The 17,828-nt window shown below is 40.3% G+C and overlaps 1 protein-coding gene across 6 annotated transcripts in view; it reads right to left on the minus strand.

Moving 5' to 3' along the window:
* LOC309615139 (uncharacterized protein) overlaps positions 1 to 17,828 on the minus strand; it is a 67,369-nt gene that overhangs the window by 23,831 nt on the left and 25,710 nt on the right. For 2 of the 6 annotated variants that reach the window (XR_014236537.1, XR_014236538.1), the window contains one exon: positions 12,846 to 13,333. The exons of 2 other annotated variants lie outside the window; for them this stretch is intronic. Coding sequence is in view for 2 of the 4 variants with exons in the window: in XM_082364502.1 (XP_082220628.1) it covers positions 12,846 to 12,946 (101 nt within the window). In the remaining 2 variants the exon portion in view is untranslated. The remainder of the gene's footprint in view (positions 1 to 12,845; positions 13,334 to 17,828) is intronic. 2 more of the 6 variants (XM_082364502.1, XM_082364501.1) reach the window with 1 other exon arrangement.

The raw sequence follows: 17,828 nt of genomic DNA on the forward strand, positions 1-17,828 counted from the left end.
TATAAAAATGGCACATCCAGGCGGTCCTCATTAAAGGAACACCATTTCAGGGATATCATATTTGTTTGCTAGGGCTGCCATAACAAAGTGCCACAACCTGAGTGGTTTAAACAAGAGAAATTTTTTGTCTCACATCTCTAGAGACTGGTAGTCCAAGATGAAGTAGTTGATAGGACCATCATGCTCCCTCTGACGGCACTAGGGAAGGATCTGCTGCAGCCTCTCTCTTAGCTTCTGGTAGTTCCTTGGATTGGAGTTCCTTTCATTGGAGTGAAATCCTCCTGTTGCCAGAGCACGTTGCTAGGGAAAGAAGGCGCTGGTGTTGGAGGGCAAGATGATCTTCTTGGCAGGACTGCTACAGAGCTTTCAACCACTGCTGGTAAGAGTTGCTTTTACAGGGGCAGGACTAATGTACCAAAGGTCTTCAGAGAGCTGTTTAGGTCAGCAAAGAGTTACCTTGCCCATCCCAAAACTCTGATATTCCTCATAAACTCTGGGTGTTTATAGTGTAAATATCCACACACCATATTTGCTTCTTCATATGTTTTTATTGATAAATCCCCTACAGGGCCCCTTGGCAGCTGAGCTCTGAGTGTTTATCAATGACAATGGATAAGAAGATGACATCTGGAAACAGCTTCCTTCATTTTTATATCAAAACAACTTTCCTTCTAAAGACAACTTTTTTTTATTGTCTTTGTCATTAACAAGTGGATTAAAACAACTTCACTTAAGTCATAAACAAGTGGATTTGAAATCATATCAGACCAATAAACAGGTCTTAGATACAATCACAGATATCTTTACGAGATAGGCAGGAGATTTCAGATACACAGAGAGGAGAAGGTAGTGTAAAGGTGGAGCAGAGAGAGATCTGGAGATGCTACACTGCTGGCCTTGAAGATGGAGGGAGACGTCAGTGGAAGGAAGGAACGCCCACAGCACCCAGAAACCAGAAAAGACAAGGAAAATGATTCTCCCCTTGAGCTTCCAGAGAGAACACAGCTCTGCCAACTCCTTCGATTTTGGCTCAGTGATACCGATTTCCCACTTCTGGCCTCCAGAGCTCTGAGAGAATACGTCTACTGTTTTAAGCCATGAAGTTTAAGCCATGATAATTTGTTAAGCAGCCATGGGAAAGTAATTCAATCTATCTGAATCCAAGTTTTTCATCTGTTGAGTTGGGGATGGGAGACAGAATAGATAGGCAGGTCTCAACTCTTGCTACATGATACCATCAGCAGGAGAGCTTTCAAATTATTTTGATGTGGGTCTGGCTCCAGAGATTCTGGTTTAATAGTCTGGGGTGAAGTCTGAGTATCAGTACTTACAAAAGCTCTCCAAATGCTTATAGGATGCAGGGAAGCTTAGGAACCACTAGACTAAATGGTTCTTCCTGAATCTAACATGCTTTCATTCTATGTTCTCGTACTTTAATACCATTAACTGTTTGAATGTGGAATAAGAAATACGCAGAGAGGACAGGAGGAAAGAAACCTCCAGGAGAAACCAAGACAAAACTGAGTGATATGAAAGAGAGCCAGGGGGACATCACAGCGAATTTCAACATGTCCCTTTGGTGTTCAACAGCCTTCCTCTCCTGGAGAGAGTGAAATCACCCCTAGCAGTGAAGAAACACTGTAGAAGTAGGTGACTTTCAGAAAGGCTGCATCCAAATGGCAAGCCAATTTACTTCTGTGCTTCACCAGAGTGAAAATCAAAGGACCAGTGGGAATTCAAAGGACTCTCTTTCTTAATGATTCATTTATCACTTTATGAAATATTTATTACAGTACTTTCTTGGATGCCATCCAACCTTTAGTCATTCAACAAATACATACAGGTTGCATACTGTGTATCAAGCACTGTTCTAGGTATTGAGATCCAGACAATATCCAGAAAGATCCTATCCTTGATGAGATGCTGGGGAAAAAACATGGTGTGATGAAAAATAAATCAGGGATGGGGAACATGAAATGGGGCTGGAGGTAGTGCACATGTTTGGACAGGGAAACACTCCTGGAAGATATATTTGAGCTAAGCTCTGAAGTGGTTGAGGGAAGAGCCTTGGGCATTCACTTAAAGAGCTTACCCAACAAAGGGAGTAGCAAGAACTCATGGCTACTTTAATAAATCTAGAGAATCATCTCTCTTCGGAACTTGAATACTTGATTCAAGAATCAGTGTATTCTCTTCTGCTTTGCCCTATTTCAAAATAATTTGGAAATGGAAAATAGGAGAAACTGTTTAAGTAAAGCTTGAGTATGGGGGACACTGCATTGGTGAAGAATTGGTTCTATGAATAAGACCCTTTTATATTCTTTTTAGCAATAAAGAGAGCAAAAAGAGCCTTTTCAGGCAAATACCCCCAAAGCAAAAGTTGAGCCACTGTGGGGCTTCAGTCTCCAAAGGGCAAGTTCCTTGACAGGAAGCTCAAGGGAAGAACAGTGACCAAGGCAGTAGAAGCCCCTAAGCTCCATGCTGTTTTTCAGCACTGTGGTGTGATTTCCCTTTATCATTTTTGCACCAGTCCCCTTTCCAATTAGGGATCACAGCTGCTAAGAATAAAGTGGTGTCTGTTCTACTGGCAGAAGGCACAATGGCCCACTCATGTCATCAATGGGAGTCATTGTTTGGGAAATATTGCCATTGAGATATTTTAAAATGCTAATGAATTAATTTCTGTTTCAATGCTGATTGTCACTCAGTTCCTTTTGTTTTTAAATGCAGGAGCGTTTTTTAAAAAAACAAATTGTTGTGGATCAAAAATATTTCTCATGAATATATAAATTCAGAATTTCAGAAAGCTCTAATATTATTTATTTAACCAACTCACTTCAAGAAGAGAATGCAGCTCAGAAAAGCTGAGTACTTGGTTAAAGCAACAATGCTACTTAATGACAGACTTGGAATTAGGAACCAGTCTCTGTGCTCCATCCAGCATTCTTTTCACTATAGCAGCCTGTGCCATCAGAAATATTTTTGTTAGAGGGATCTGTAATTCACCATTAAATTTTCTTGCCAAGTAAGTATATTCTCCCAGCAATTTTTTTCTTAGTACTCAAATATGAAGTCCAGTCAAATTTCTCATAGCCTTCTCATTGAATCAATGCTATCTTTTCCACTCAAGGAAAAATAGTCCTTGTACACTGGACAGTCTCAGGGAATCAAAGGAATGTGTCGTTCTTTCAGATGCAGGCATGTTTCCTGATGCAGCCTGTTTGGTGGCTTGTGTGGACATTAGCTATAAAGCGTCTGTCCCCTTTAGGTGTCCTGGTCAATGGTTTGTTGCTGTTAAATCACTCTTTCCAGAAGCTGAGGGTACTTCAGCCATCTCAATGCAGTGCCCTGAAGACTGCATACTCAGTGAGCCTCATTGGAAAAAAAGGTGGATCCCTTTAATATTGTGGAACATATAAGTGTGATTCAGTCCACACTTACATCAAAAAAGCTCTGCTTTATCTGCATACCCATTATTCTGCTGTCATTAGAAGAAAACACGACCCTGGTTTAGATATGCAGCTTGAGCACACAAAAAAAATAGCAATGAACTTGGAGTTCAGAGAATTTTTGTTTCAGGTATTTCATTCAATCATTTATTCAACAAAAATGTTCTTAAGGCCTATGAAAAGCCAAATCCTATTCTAGGTGTTAAAGAAAAAATTATTCATGACACTTGTTAAAGATGAAAGGCAGACTTCATTCAGAGGGGGGCTACTGAGATCAGTATAGAGACCACTGTAATAGGGTCTTGTAGTGGAGAAGAGATATTGGTCTCAACTTTGAACACAACCTGGGCAAGTGGAAATTTATAGCCAAGGAGCAGGGTGGGGGTCAGTAGATAGAAAATTACTAAGAGGAAACATCTGGGGTGAGGGAAGATTCTTGCTTAACTGACCTAACAGGATTCTTGCTGAAGGCAGGTCAGGGTGATCAAACATCATGTGAGGGATGCTGGAAGGTGAGGAACCCAATTAGATATCAAGAGTGATCAGGGGGGACCTTCAAGATGGTGGAGGAGTAAGACGTGGAGATCACCTTCCTCCCCACAAATACATCAAAAATACATCTACATGTGGAACAACTCCTACAGAACTCCTACTGAACACTGACAGAAGACCGCAGACTTCCCAAAAGGCAAGAAACTCCCCACGTACCTGGGTAGGGCAAAAGAAAAAAGAAAAAACAGAGACAAAAGAATAGGGGCGGGACCTGCACCTCTGGGAGGGAGCTGTGAAGGAGGAAAAGTTTCCACACACTAGGAAGCCCCTTCACTGGTGAAGACGGGGAGTGGGCAGGGGGGAAGCTTCGGAGCCACGGAGGAAAGAGCAGCAATGGGGTGCAGAGGGAAAAGTGGAGAGATTCCCATACAGAGGATCACTGCCAACCAGAACTCACCAGGCAGAAATGCTTCTCTGCTCACCCGCCAGGGCAGGTGGGGGCTGAGAGCTGAGGCTTGGGCTTTTGAGGTCAGATCCCAGGGAGAGGACTGGGGTTGGTGGCGTGAACACAGCCTGAAGGTGGCTACTGCACCACAGCTAGCCGGGAAGGAGTCCGGGAAAAGGTCTGGACCTGCCCAAGAGGCAAGAGACCATAGTTTCAGGGTGCACAAGGAGAGGGGATTCCTTTCCCGTGTGCCCACAGAAGGCAGAGTACCACCTAAGCAAGCTCCAGAGATGGGCGCAAGCAGTAGCTATCAGCTCGGACCCCAGAGACGGGCATGAAACACTAAGGCTGCTGCTCCTGCCACCAAGAATCCTGTGTGCAACCACAGGTCACTATCCACACCCACACCCCCCAGGAGCTTGTGCAGCCTGCCACTGCCAGGGTCCCGTGATCCAGGGACAACTTCCCTGGGAGAACACATGGCATGCCTCAGGCTGTTGCAATGTCATGGCAGCCTCTGCCACCGCAGGCTCGCCCCGCATTTCAATTATGACTACTGTACCCCACCCTCTCCCTGGCCTGAGTGAGCAAGAGTGCCCTAATCAGCTGCTGATTTAACCTCCTCCTGTCTGGGCGGGGAACAGATGTCTGATGGTGATCTACAAGCAGAGGTGGGGCCAAAACCAAAGCTGATCCCCTGGAGCTGTGCGAACAAAGAAGAGAAAGGGAAATTTCTCCCAGCAGCCTCAGGAGCAGAGGATTAAATCCCAACAACCAACTTGATGTACCCTGCATCTGTGGAATACCTGAATAGACAACAAATCATCCCAAAATTGAGGCAGTGGACTTTGGGAGCAACTGTAGACTTGGGGTTTGCTGTCTGTGAGTGATTTGTTTCCGATTTTTATGTTTATCTTAGTTTAGTTTTTAGCACTTGTTATCATTGGTGGATTTGTTTTTTGGTTTGGTTGCTCTCTTCTTTTTTATTATTATTTTTTTATTTTAATAATTTATTTTTAAAAATTTTTTATCTTTTTCTTTCTTTTTTTCTCCCTTTTCTTCTGAGCCGTCTGGCTGACAGGGTCTTGGTGCTCCGGCCTGGTGTCAGGCCTGAGCCTCTGAGGTGGGACAGCCAAGTTCATGACATGAGAGACCTCCCAGCCCCACGTAATATCAATCCGTGAGAGCTCTCGCAGAGATCTCCATCTCAACACTAAGACTCAGCTCCACCCAACGGGGAGAAAGCTCCATTGCTGGATGCCCCATGCCAAACAACTAGCAAGACAGGAACACAACCCCACCCATTAGCAGAGAGGCTGCCTAAAATCATAAGTTCACAGACACCCCAAAACACACCAGAGGATGTGGTCCTGCCCATCAGAAAGACAAGATCCAGCCCCACCCACCAGAACACAGGCACCAGTCCCCTCCACCAGGAAGCCTACACAACCCACTGAAACAGCCTCACCCACTGGGGGTAGACACAGAAAACAAAGGGAACTATGAACCTGCAGCCTGCGAAAAGGAGACCCCAAACACAGTAAGTTAAGCAAAATGAGAAGACAGAGAAATACGCAGCAGATGAAGGAGCAAGGTAAAAACTCACCAGACCAAAATATGAAAAGGAAATAGGCAGTCTACCTGAAAAAGAATTCAGAGTAATGATAGTAAAGATGATTCAAAATCTTGGAAATAGAATGGAGAAAATACAGGAAACGTTTAACAAGGACCTAGAAGAACTAAAGAGCAAACAAACAATGGTGAACAACCAATAAATGAAATTTAAAATTCTCTAGAAGGAATCAATAGCAGAATAACTGAGGCAGAAGAACGGGTAAGTGACCTGGAAGATAAAATAGTGGAAATAACCACCGCAGAGCAGAATAAAGAAAAGAGAATGAAAAGAATTGAAGACAGTCTGAGAGACCTCTGGGACAACATTAAACGCACCAACATTCGAATTATGGGGGTCCCAGAAGAAGAAGAGAAAAAGAAAGGGACTGAGAAAATATTTGAAGAGATTATAGTTGAAAACTTCCCTAATATGGGTAAGGAAATAGTCAATCAAGTCCAGGAAGTGCAGAGAGTCTCATACAGGATAAACCCAAGGAGAAACACGCCAAGACACATATTAATCAAACTATCAAAAATTAAATACAAAGAAAAAAATATTAAAAGCAGCAAGGGAAAAGCAACAAATAACATACAAGGGAATCCCAATAAGGTTAACAGCTGATTTCTCAGCAGAAACTCTGCAAGCCAGAAAGGTGTGGCAGGACATATTTAAAGTGATAAAAAGGAAGAAACTACAACCAAGATTAGTCTACCCAGCAAGGATCTCATTCAGATTCGATGGAGAAATTAAAACCTTTACAGACAAGCAAAAGCTAAGAGAATTCAGCACCACCAAACCAGATTTACAACAAATGCTAAAGGAACTTCTCTAGGCAGGAAACACAAGAGAAGGAAAAGACCTATAAGAACAAACCCAAACAGTTAAGAAAATGGTAATAGGAAAGAAATCATAAAGATCAGATCAGAAATAAATGAAAAAGAAATGAAGGAAATGATAGCAAAGATCAATAAAACTAAAAGCTGGTTCTTTGAGAAGATAAACAAAATTAATAAACCATTAGCCAGACTCATCAAGAAAAAAAGGGAGAAGACTCAAATCAATAGAATTAGAAATGAAAAAGGAGAAGTAGCAACTGACACTGCAGAAATACAAAGCATCATGAGAACTACTAGAAGCAACTCTATGCCAATAAAATGGAAAACCTGGAAGAAATGGACAAATTCTTAGAAAATCACAAGCTTCCAAGACTGAACCAGGAAGAAACAGAAAATATAAACAGACCCATCACAAGCACTGAAATTGAAACTGTGATTAAAAACCTTCCAACAAACAAAAGCCCAGGACCAGATGGCTTCACAGGTGAATTCTACCAAACACTTAAAGAAGAGCTAACACCTATCCTTCTCAAACTCTTCCAAAATATAGCAGAGGGAGGAACACTCCCAAACTCATTCTACGAGGCCACCATCACCCTGATACCAAAACCATACAAAGATGTCACAAAAAAAGAAAACTACAGGCCAATATCACTGACGAACATAGATGCAAAAATCCTCAACAAATTACTAGCAAACAGAATCCAGCAGCACATTAAAAGGATCATACACCATGGTCAAGTGGGGTTTATCCCAGGAATTCAAGGATTCTTCAATATACGCAAATCAATCAATGTGATAAACCATAGTAACAAATTGAAGGAGAAAAACCATATGATCATCTCAATAGATGCAGAAAAAGTTTTCCACAAAATTCAACACCCATTGATGATAAAAACCCTCCAGAAAGTAGGCATAGAGGGAACGTACCTCAACATAATAAAGGCCATATATGACAAACGCACAGCCAACATTGTTCTCAATGGTGAAAAACTGAAACCATTTCCTCTAAGATCAGGAACAAGACAAGCTTGCCCATTCTCACCACTAATATTCAACACAGTTTTGGAAGTTTTAGCCACAGTAATCAGAGAAGAGAAATAAATAAAAAGAATCCAAATTGGAAAAGAAGAAGTAAAACTGTCACTGTTTGCAGATGACATGATACTATACATAGAGAATCCTAAAGATGCTACCAGAAAACTTCTAGAGCTAATCAGTGGATTTGCTAAAGCGACAGGATACAAAATTAATGCACAGAAATCTCTTGCATTCCTATACAGTAACAACGAAAAATCTGAAAGAGAAATTAAGGAAACAATCTCATTTACCATTGCAACAAAAAGAATAAAACATCTAGGAATAAACCTACCTAAGGAGACAAAAGACCTGTATGCAGAAAACTATAAGACACTGATGAAAGAAATTCAAGACTATACAAACAGATGGAGAGATATACCATGTTCTTGGATTGGAAGAATCAACATTGTGAAAATGACTATACTACCCAAAGCAATCTACAGAGTTAATGCAATCCCTATCAAACTACCAATGGCATTTTTCACAGAACTAGAACAAAAAATTTCACAATCTGTGTGGAAACACAAAAGACCCCGAATAGCCAAAGCAATCTTGAGAAAGAAAAATGGAGCTGGAGGAGTCAGGCTCCCTGACTTCAGACTCTACTACAAAGCTACAGTAATCAAGACAGTAATGGTACCGGCACAAAAACAGAAATATAGATCCATGGAACAGGATAGAAAGCCCAGAGATAACCTATGCGCATATGGTCACCTTTCCTTTGATAAAGAAGGCAAGAATATACAATGGAGAAAAGAGAGCCTCTTCAATAAGCGGTGCTGGGAAAACTGGACAGCTACATGTAAAAGAATGAAATTAGAACATTTCCTATCACCATACACAAAAATAAGCTCAAAGTGGATTAAAGACCTAAATGTAAGGCCAGACACTATAAAACTCTTAGAGGAAAACATAGGCAGAACACTCTATGACATAAATCACAGCAAGATCCTTTTTGACCCACCTCCAAGAGAAATGGAAATAAAAACAAAAGTAAACAAATGGGACCTAATGAAAAGTAAAAGCTTTTGCACAGCAAAGGAAACCATAAACAAGATGAAAAGACAACCCTCAGAATGGGAGAAAATACTTGCAAATGAAGCAACTGACAGAGGATTAATCTCCAAAATATACAAGCAGCTCATGCAGCTCAATATCAAAAAAACAAACAATCCAAACTAAAAATGGGCAGAAGACCTAAATAGACATTTCTCCAAAGAAGATATACAGATTTCCCACAAACACATGAAAGGATGCTCAACATCACTAATCATTAGAGAAATGCAAATCAAAATTACAATGGGGTATTGCCTCACACTGGTCAGAATGGCCATCATCAAAAAATCTACAAACAACAAATGCTGGAGAGAGAGTGGAGAAAAGGGAACCCTCCTGCACTGTTGGTGAGAATGTAAATGATACAGCCACCATGGAGAGCAGTATAGAGGTTCCTTAAAAAACTAAAAATAGAACTACCATACAACCCAGCAATCCCACTACTGGGTATATACCTGGAGAAAACCATAACTCAAAAAAAGTCATGTACCACAATGTTCATTGCAGCTCTATTTACAATAGCCAGGACATGGAAGCAACCTACGTGTCCATCGACAGATGAATGGATAAAGAAGATGTGGCACATATATTCAATGGAATATTACTCAGCCATAAAAAAGAAACGAAATTGAGTTATTTGTAATGAGGTGGATGGACCTAGAGTCTGTCATACAGAGTGAAGTAAGTCAGAAAGAGAAAAACAAATACTGTATGCTAACACATATATATGGAATCTAAAAGAAAAAAAAAAATTGGTTCTGATGAACCTAGGGGCAGGACAGGAATAAAGACGCAGACGTATACAATGGACTTGAGGACACTGGGAGAGGGAAGGGTAAGCTGGGATGAAGTAAGAGAGTGGCATGGACATATATATACTACTAAATATAAAATAGAGAGCTAGTGCAAAGCAGCTGCATAGCACAGGGAGATCAGCTCGGTGCTTTGTGACCACTTAGGGGGGTGGGATAGGGAGGGTGGGAGGGAGACGCAAGAGGGAGGGAATATGGGGATATATGTATACATATAGCTGATTCACTTTGTTATACAGCAGAGACTAAGACAACATTGTAAAACAATTACACTCCAATAAAGATGTTAAAAAAAAAAAAGAAGAGTGATCAGATATTGAGGTTGGGGGATTCTGGCTAAAGAGACATAGCAGGATACTTGCTAAAATTAGACAATGCAGAAATAAACATGTAAATCCAAGAGGTGAAGCCTAGTTGAAAAAGAGTTTAGGAGAGCGTGAGTAGTTTGGTCAAGAAGAGAATCTTGGTTATAGGTTATAAGGGATGATGTTGAGCTAAGGCAGGTTTCCCGCTCTGTCATGATTTGCAAAGCGAACTTTGAAAAATCCATTTTATATCTCTCGGCCTTGGTCTTCTCATTTTAAAATGGGAAGTTTTAATGCTTGTCTTGAGATTTACACAGAAGAAATATCAACACTTTATAAACAGTGAATCACGTTTCAAATGCAAACAACGATTTTAAAGACAGTCCTTGTGAGGGATGCTAGTAATAACAATAATGTGCGAATTCCTGTACTAGGACCTTTTAATCATCCCAACATCCTGCCAGGCAAGCCAGCATGATTTCCTTACAACCTGCCGTAACTGAGGCACAGTGAAGTGAAATGTTTGCCCAAGTTCCCAAGGCCAGAAGGTAGAGGATCTGGGATTCAAACCATGTCTGTGACTTGGAAAGTTCTGAAGTGAAGGCCATGCATATGTGACTTCTACAAAACAGAACTGACTTCAATTTAGCAAGAAAAAACCATAAGTGGCTATAAAACTCTTGGAGCAAAGTAACCAAACTGGTTTGTAAAATTTTATGCACATACAGTGACCTACATCCCCCCCCCAGCAATAGAAAATGTCTCCCAGACCCCTATGTCTTATCTCTTGATACAAATTCTAGAACCATCAAAAGCAATAATTGAAATCATATCTCCAGGTCAATCAGTCTTCAAGTTTGACAGCTTAATCAAGAGATGTGTGGTCACCACTGTCAAAAAAACCTTTTTTTTTTTTGTATCTAGGCCCAGGCAATTTCAGGACGATAAACTCAGATAAATAAAGTTTACCTGGAGCTCATACAAATACAAATTTCAGGAACTGACCTTTGCCAGCCTAGACACTTCTTTTTTCTTTCTTTTTTTTTTTTAATCACAGGCAAAAAAATCAATAGCAAAATCAAAACCAAACCAAACAAACGAACTGAAAAAACAAGCCTGAACAACTGACCATAAAAATTTCTAATTAGAAATTTAAACATCTAGGAAGAATTATCTAGAAATGAAATTTTCTGTGGGTTTGCTCTCATCTTTCCTTTAAGGTGTCATTTTGGTTCTATGTGCAAAAGTGGATTGAAATCAACTTCACAGGCAGCCTTGACTTAAATCAAGGAGACAGTTAGTTCCATCATTGCCTGGAAACTTTGCAGCCACAGCCCTGCTCCCATGTAATAATCCAAATCCTAACCTATGGCAAATTTGAAATGTTAGCTACATATGTTTTAGGTAGACGTGTGTTGGGGGAGAAAAATCAACTCATCAGATGTGCTCATCCGCCACCTGGCTTCCTCTGGGTGCCCGAAACATCCCTCAACTTAAGAACATACCAACTGGAAAGAAAGAACAGCAAAGACCAAAGCTGAAGGCTAAAGCCACAGAGCAATAATTGAACTCAATTCCAAACAACTGTCCAGAACCAATGTTAACATCACTCTTTCTCAACTCTAAAAATGGCTTTTAATTAATTTGTTAAAATTATGCCATTTAAAAAATTCATATTTTTAAGATTTCTTTTCTGTGCTTTGTATAGTCCATCCGCCAGTTGCAGAGAGAATGCTCACGTGAGCACAAATCTTCACTTCGCCCGCACATATGTTGCATGTGTGTTATGTTTATCGTGCCACATAGTCCAAAGTTGGATATAAATGTGTTCATTACTGTTCCATGAAATGTATAAAGACAACTGTGTTGCTTTTCACTCACAGCAAACCTCTTCCATGTCCTGTCTCTTTCTGCTTAGCCTTAAAACAATCCTGTAAAGTAACTGAAAAAGGTACCATCACTCCCATTTTACAGATTAAAAAAACAAAGCCTCCAAGAAGTTAAGTGACTCGCCTGGCAAAGGCTAATAGACTCAATGTCGTGTTGCAGGAAGAACAGGACCCTGGAGCTGAGCAGACAGACCACTAGTACTTACCACCTGCTTTCCTTCCCTTCTCCCTCCCTCAGACCCTTCCCCCTCTTGCCCCATCCTTCCCTGCCCTCCTTTCTCCTAGTGGTCAATAACTATTGAACTCTTTGAAGTCAGCCAGGCAGACATCCTGTTCAGTCACTGACTGGCAAATTCATGGGCATACTCCCATTCCAGGCATCCAAAAGCAGTAACCCCAAATCTGACCAGTGCCAAATTTGAAATTGTGGCTCCATCATGTCTTCCAAAACCTGAACTTTCCTTCCATCTTAGCTATCATAGGTATTTTTGTTGGCTAATTTGGATAAACATGTATGTTGTTTACCAGTCCACATAATTTGCACAACTGTGTCTGTAGGGATCGCATGAATATTCTTTTGTCTCCAAGTATCCTTGAGAACAATGATTTAAGCAACAAAGTTTGGGGTAATAAAAAACTGAGCAGACTTCCATATATGAGAAGGACTCACTGGAAGAATAAGGAAGAAGGAAAGAGAAGTTTCACCCCCTTGTCTCCAGCAAGACCACATTTCTTTCAAACACCCTCACAATGCAGCTGCTATTTCTTGTTTCCAGCAATAATGCAGGGTCATTACTGTTGTCTTTAATCACATGACCTCAGCTTCTGACCCCTCCATCCTTCATTCATGAAGTGAAGAAACATACCAATTGCTTCATTGTAAAGTTTGAACGAGACTCCCTGGAGGCAATCAGCAATTTCATGATTAATATCATTAGCAGAGATCAGTGAGCTATGGAAATGGGAGTTGGAGAGGGAAAGAAAAAAGAGAAAGAAGAAGCAGTTGCATGGGAGACTACAAAAATATACTTGTAAGTCAATTACAAGTTTCCACATTTAATTCTTCCTTGAAGGGAGAAAAATTAGTCTTTCCCAGAGTATGTGTAAAGACATGATGTTAATAGGCTTCACAACAACAACAACAAAAAAAAGAGGAGTGGGGTAGGAAGTCTTATAGTCATTACTGGGCTGAATAAAATTTGAAATTTTGTAGACTTTAATATGTGAATGGGAGTGGTAAGACAAGATGAGTACAGAGTACGTTGGTTTTACCAGATTTATGTGATTATGGAAACAATTTTCTTACAGTCTATGACACAGAATGTTCTGTGGAACACACTTTGCTCAGTTATACCTGTAAACAAAAAAAAAAAAAAAGAAAGAAAGAAAGAAGAAGAAAGAGATAAGAACTCCAGATAAGATATAGTTGAATTTCTCACATTCACATAGTAACTTACAGTTTATCAAATACTTAACTAACATAATCTCAACATAGGATGTTTTGATCTCACTGCCCCCTTGAATTTTACCTAATTCCATATGGCCCTCGATTAAAGCAGCTCATGACCCTTGTAAACAACAGGAGAATTCTTTCTCCATCTCCCTCCAATTTCTCCCATTCTTTTCATCCAGTGTTCTCTCCTCCTTCCCCCTGGACCCTAAGGTCTAGCACTTTCTTCTCTTCCAGTAAGATCCTAAAAAGAAGGGGAGTTCTAGGAGTGCAGCTAGTTATCAGTTCAACTGGTGTTGAGTATGTACCGTATTATTAGTTATTAGTTGGTGATCCTGAGGTGGCCCCATGTTTCTGGCACATGGAAATGCTAGAGAACAATAGCAGCAAATCAGGTCGCTGTATGTATAAAGGTAAATTCCAATTAGATTGACATCCCAGCTTCACTGCTGCTGTTGGACAAAGGAAGGAGACAAAAGTATGTCTTTTTGCCACTTTATATTGTAGACATTCCTGGTGACTGGATAAAGCAGGTAAAAATAATTATCTAGTAATCTCTGTGTCATTTTTACAAATATGGAATCTATAGCAGTGAGTTGGAAACTTTTTGAACATGCCTTCTCTCAACTCTTGGTCCATGTGATATGGAAAGGATGAATTTCATCCCCCTGATCCAGGGTGTGTCACATGGCCAGACAACTCCCTCCATTGTTCAAAGGGATCAATTGAGGGATGGACACATGACGTCAGCGGGTCAATTAGCGTTGACCCTCGGCACTTCGCTGAAACTCTCAGGAAAGAGGAGCTCTTTGTTCTCTGTGATCGTTAGCTGTGAGAATGATGTAAGCCTAGAGATTTTGGTGACCACGTTAACCGCCACATTAGTTCCACGAGAATGAACCCAATACTGGGGCAGCCAGGGCCAAGATAGAGAGAGAGAACAAGGTGATTTACTGGTGGCATTATCTGAGCTACTGGATGCCCTCCTGAAGCTAGAAACGCTTCTGAATTTCTAGTTTTATGAGCCAATAAATCCTTTTTTGCCTAGAGAAGTTTGATTTGAGATTGTAACTAAATGGATTTTGATTAATGCACATTAGAATTCTTAACCCCTATAAAGAGACTGAAAAATACACCCTTTCACTCACTTTGCCAAAGATTATTAGAAGGATTTCAAAAACTAAATGTTTGCCTTCTCTAGAAACTTAATATACAAATATATTTTAAAATTTAAAAAAATTGTTAACTTGGAAAAATAATTTCATTATCATTTTTAGAATGGTCCGTTTTATTTTAAAAATGTATTAGCATAAAAATATTCATTGTAATTAATTTTTTTTAATCTCTCTGTATACTTATGTACCCCTTTTCTCCAGTCATGTATACTTGTTTATTCACTCTTTTTTTAATCAATTGACTCATGGTTTTTTCTATGTTATTATTACTCTTCACATTGAATCAATTTGGTAGTTATTGATCCTCTCTAGTTTTTGTTTTCTACTTCACTTATTTCGCTTTTAAACTTATTTTTTTCCCCTCTACTTGTTTTATGTTTAAATTGCTGGGTGTTTCCAAGGGCTACAAATTTCCCTATAGTACAGTTTTAGATTTTTGATAGGGAAAAACTCATGTATTTCAGTTCTAGGTATTTTCTGAGCTCCATAATGACTACTATTTAATCAATGGGTAAGAAGGAAGTTTAATTTTTTTATTTGCTCATTTTGCTTTCCAATCATGTCTGGTAATTATTTAGTTTTATTTTTGTTGTAGTCTTCTAATTACATTGGGGTTATAGAAAAGAGTCAATATATTACTACTGAAAATTTGGTTTTCACTAAGACATGCTTTGGAGGTAGATACATAATTGGTTCTGGCAAATGATCAATATATATTCACAGTGTAATTAGCAAATGTACATTTGCTAACTGTTAAATAGAGAGTTTGTTGTAAATCCATTAGATAAAGCTTCTTAGTTGGGTTTTTAAATTTTTCTATATTTCTCCTCATTTTTATTTTGGCTTGATTCATTCATTCACTCATTCACTTACTCAACAAATGCTCTGAGTGACTACTACCTGCCAGGCACTACTTTAGAACCTTGAGATACTGTGAAAACGATAAAAACAAAAGTTCCTGTCATCAGAATGCTTCCTATGGGGGAAAACCTGATAATTTAAGAGGGAGGGAAGAAAGAGGGAACGAAAGAAAGAATGGAGAGGTATATAGTATCTGAGGGTTCGATTCACCCAACTGCTGATGTGGAACCCACAAATACAGAGGGCTGACTGTAGTGCCATTTTTGATAAGGGACTTGAGCGTCGGTGGATTTTGGTACCCTTGGGGGTTCTGGAATCAGTCCCTCTCAGATACTGAGGGATGGCTGCAGAGAATTTCAGGTGGTGATAGGAACAATGGAAAAAATAAAGAAAAAAGATAAATAGTGTAAGGGTGGGAAAGGGAAGTGGTCTGGATTATATGTAGGATTCACAAGAAAGGGCTCACTGAGAAAGATACACTTGAGTAAAGACTCAAGAAAGTGAGGGTGTGAGCCAAGTAGATTTCTGAAGTCAGAGAAATTAGCAAGTAGAAAGGTCCTACAGTGGGAGCACGCTTGGTAGGATCAAGGAACACAATGGACCAGTGAAGCTACCACAGAATAAGTAAGGTAGAGACTAGGGCATGATGATTTCAGCAAGGAAGGATGCTGGGTTACAGTGAGGAGGGAGACCGTATGGGGACTTTTAGCTATTTTCAGGGCTTTGGCTTTTATTCTAAGTGAGATGGAAAGTCATTGGATGCATGTGGAGTCATTAATATGAGGAAAATCATAAACAGGTCATTCGGATATCTTTTGGGGGGGGCAGGAGGGAGAATGAACAGCTCTAGTAGGCAAAGGGCAGAACCAGGGAGAACAGTTAAAAGGTAATCGAAATGTACATGTAAAAAACTATTGGCGCCCAGGCCAGAATGGTATCAGTGAAGGTAGTAAGATGAATGTATTCAAATACGGCTTAAAGATATAGCTAGCAAGATTTGCAAACAGATTAAATACACTTGGAGTATGAGATAAAGAAAGGAGTAAAAAATGACTCCAAAAAAAGTTCATCCCTTCCTTCTTTCCATAACACTAAAGAGATTTTGAAAACGTTTACTCTTATCATGCCTCTCCTTTTTATATGTATTAGTTTTCCAGTATTTCACTTCCATCTTGCTTTACACCCACCAAATGAATCACTGTTATCTTTATTGTTTTATATACAGCCATTGCCAGTTAGATTTGCCCACAGTACTGTCTGTTGTTTTTTTAAAACACACCTAATTTCTTGGATCACAGTTCTTTCTTCTATATTCAACTTCCTTTTATCTAAAGTGTATTATGTCAGCTATCAATTTATTGCTTCTTAGCTGGAAATTCACCCTTCAATATTTGCTCTGCAATAGTGGAAGAAATTCCTTTCAATATTTCTTCTTTACAATGAGTTACGCTTTCTGGATAGAGGGCATGGATGGGGCACTTCAGTAGGGAGGAGAGCTCCTGCTTCATCTGGATGTACTGTCAGTGAGGGGTATAGGCATTAAGACATGCAGTGGTGCTTGCCCCTAGCCACACACCCAGAACATACATGGTTTTTTGGTCTAGCCTAGTGATCACCTGTCATGGTCTCAATAGGGACACTGGGAGTTCTGCCCACACTGGCACCCTAACTCCCTCTGCATCACTCCCTCTCCCTGGACGTTTGTCTCCTATGACCTGTGGCCCATGTACCAGACTTCTCACACACTCTGGCATCCTGACTCTCACTGCTTGCCCCTGCTCTGAGAAGTTTGTCTCCAGCAGCCCTCCTGATGATACAGCCCTCCAGACAGGAACAATATACGGTAACCCCTCACCCACGCCAATGCCCCCACCTGTCCTGCAGACCTGCATGCTTGGCCACCACCTGTAGCATGCATGTGGCTTGCCTCTGCACCCTGGAGTGTTTACAGGATGTTCTCTTATTGTCATTCTAGCTGCTTTTAAGATCATCTCTGTGCCTGTGCTATTCGGCAGTTCGACAGTGATGTATCTAGCCCCTCCCCACTTCTGTTGAAACCAAGCAGGTCCCTCTGGGACCTTCCTTGGGGACAGACTCCCTGTGTCTCCCCCTTCTTATTTGTAGAAAAACTTTAGTCTCCTAGGCCTTCCGCCAGTGCCAAAGAGCAAATTTAATCAAAGAAGTGAGAAAATGCAGAAACAAAAGAAAACAGTCAAGCAAGAAAAAATTATAATACTTTAGCCATCAAGCAAGTCAAGGACATTTAGTTCCTCCTCAAGGGCCATAGATAATATCCTTAAGTTGTTTTGCAGATACCAAAACCCCCCACCAGTGGAAGAAGTTAACTGCATGCTGATCACCAG

Source organism: Balaenoptera borealis (genome assembly GCF_965194805.1).
Source record: "Balaenoptera borealis genome assembly, chromosome: 17".
Taxonomy (NCBI): Eukaryota; Metazoa; Chordata; class Mammalia; order Artiodactyla; family Balaenopteridae; genus Balaenoptera; species Balaenoptera borealis.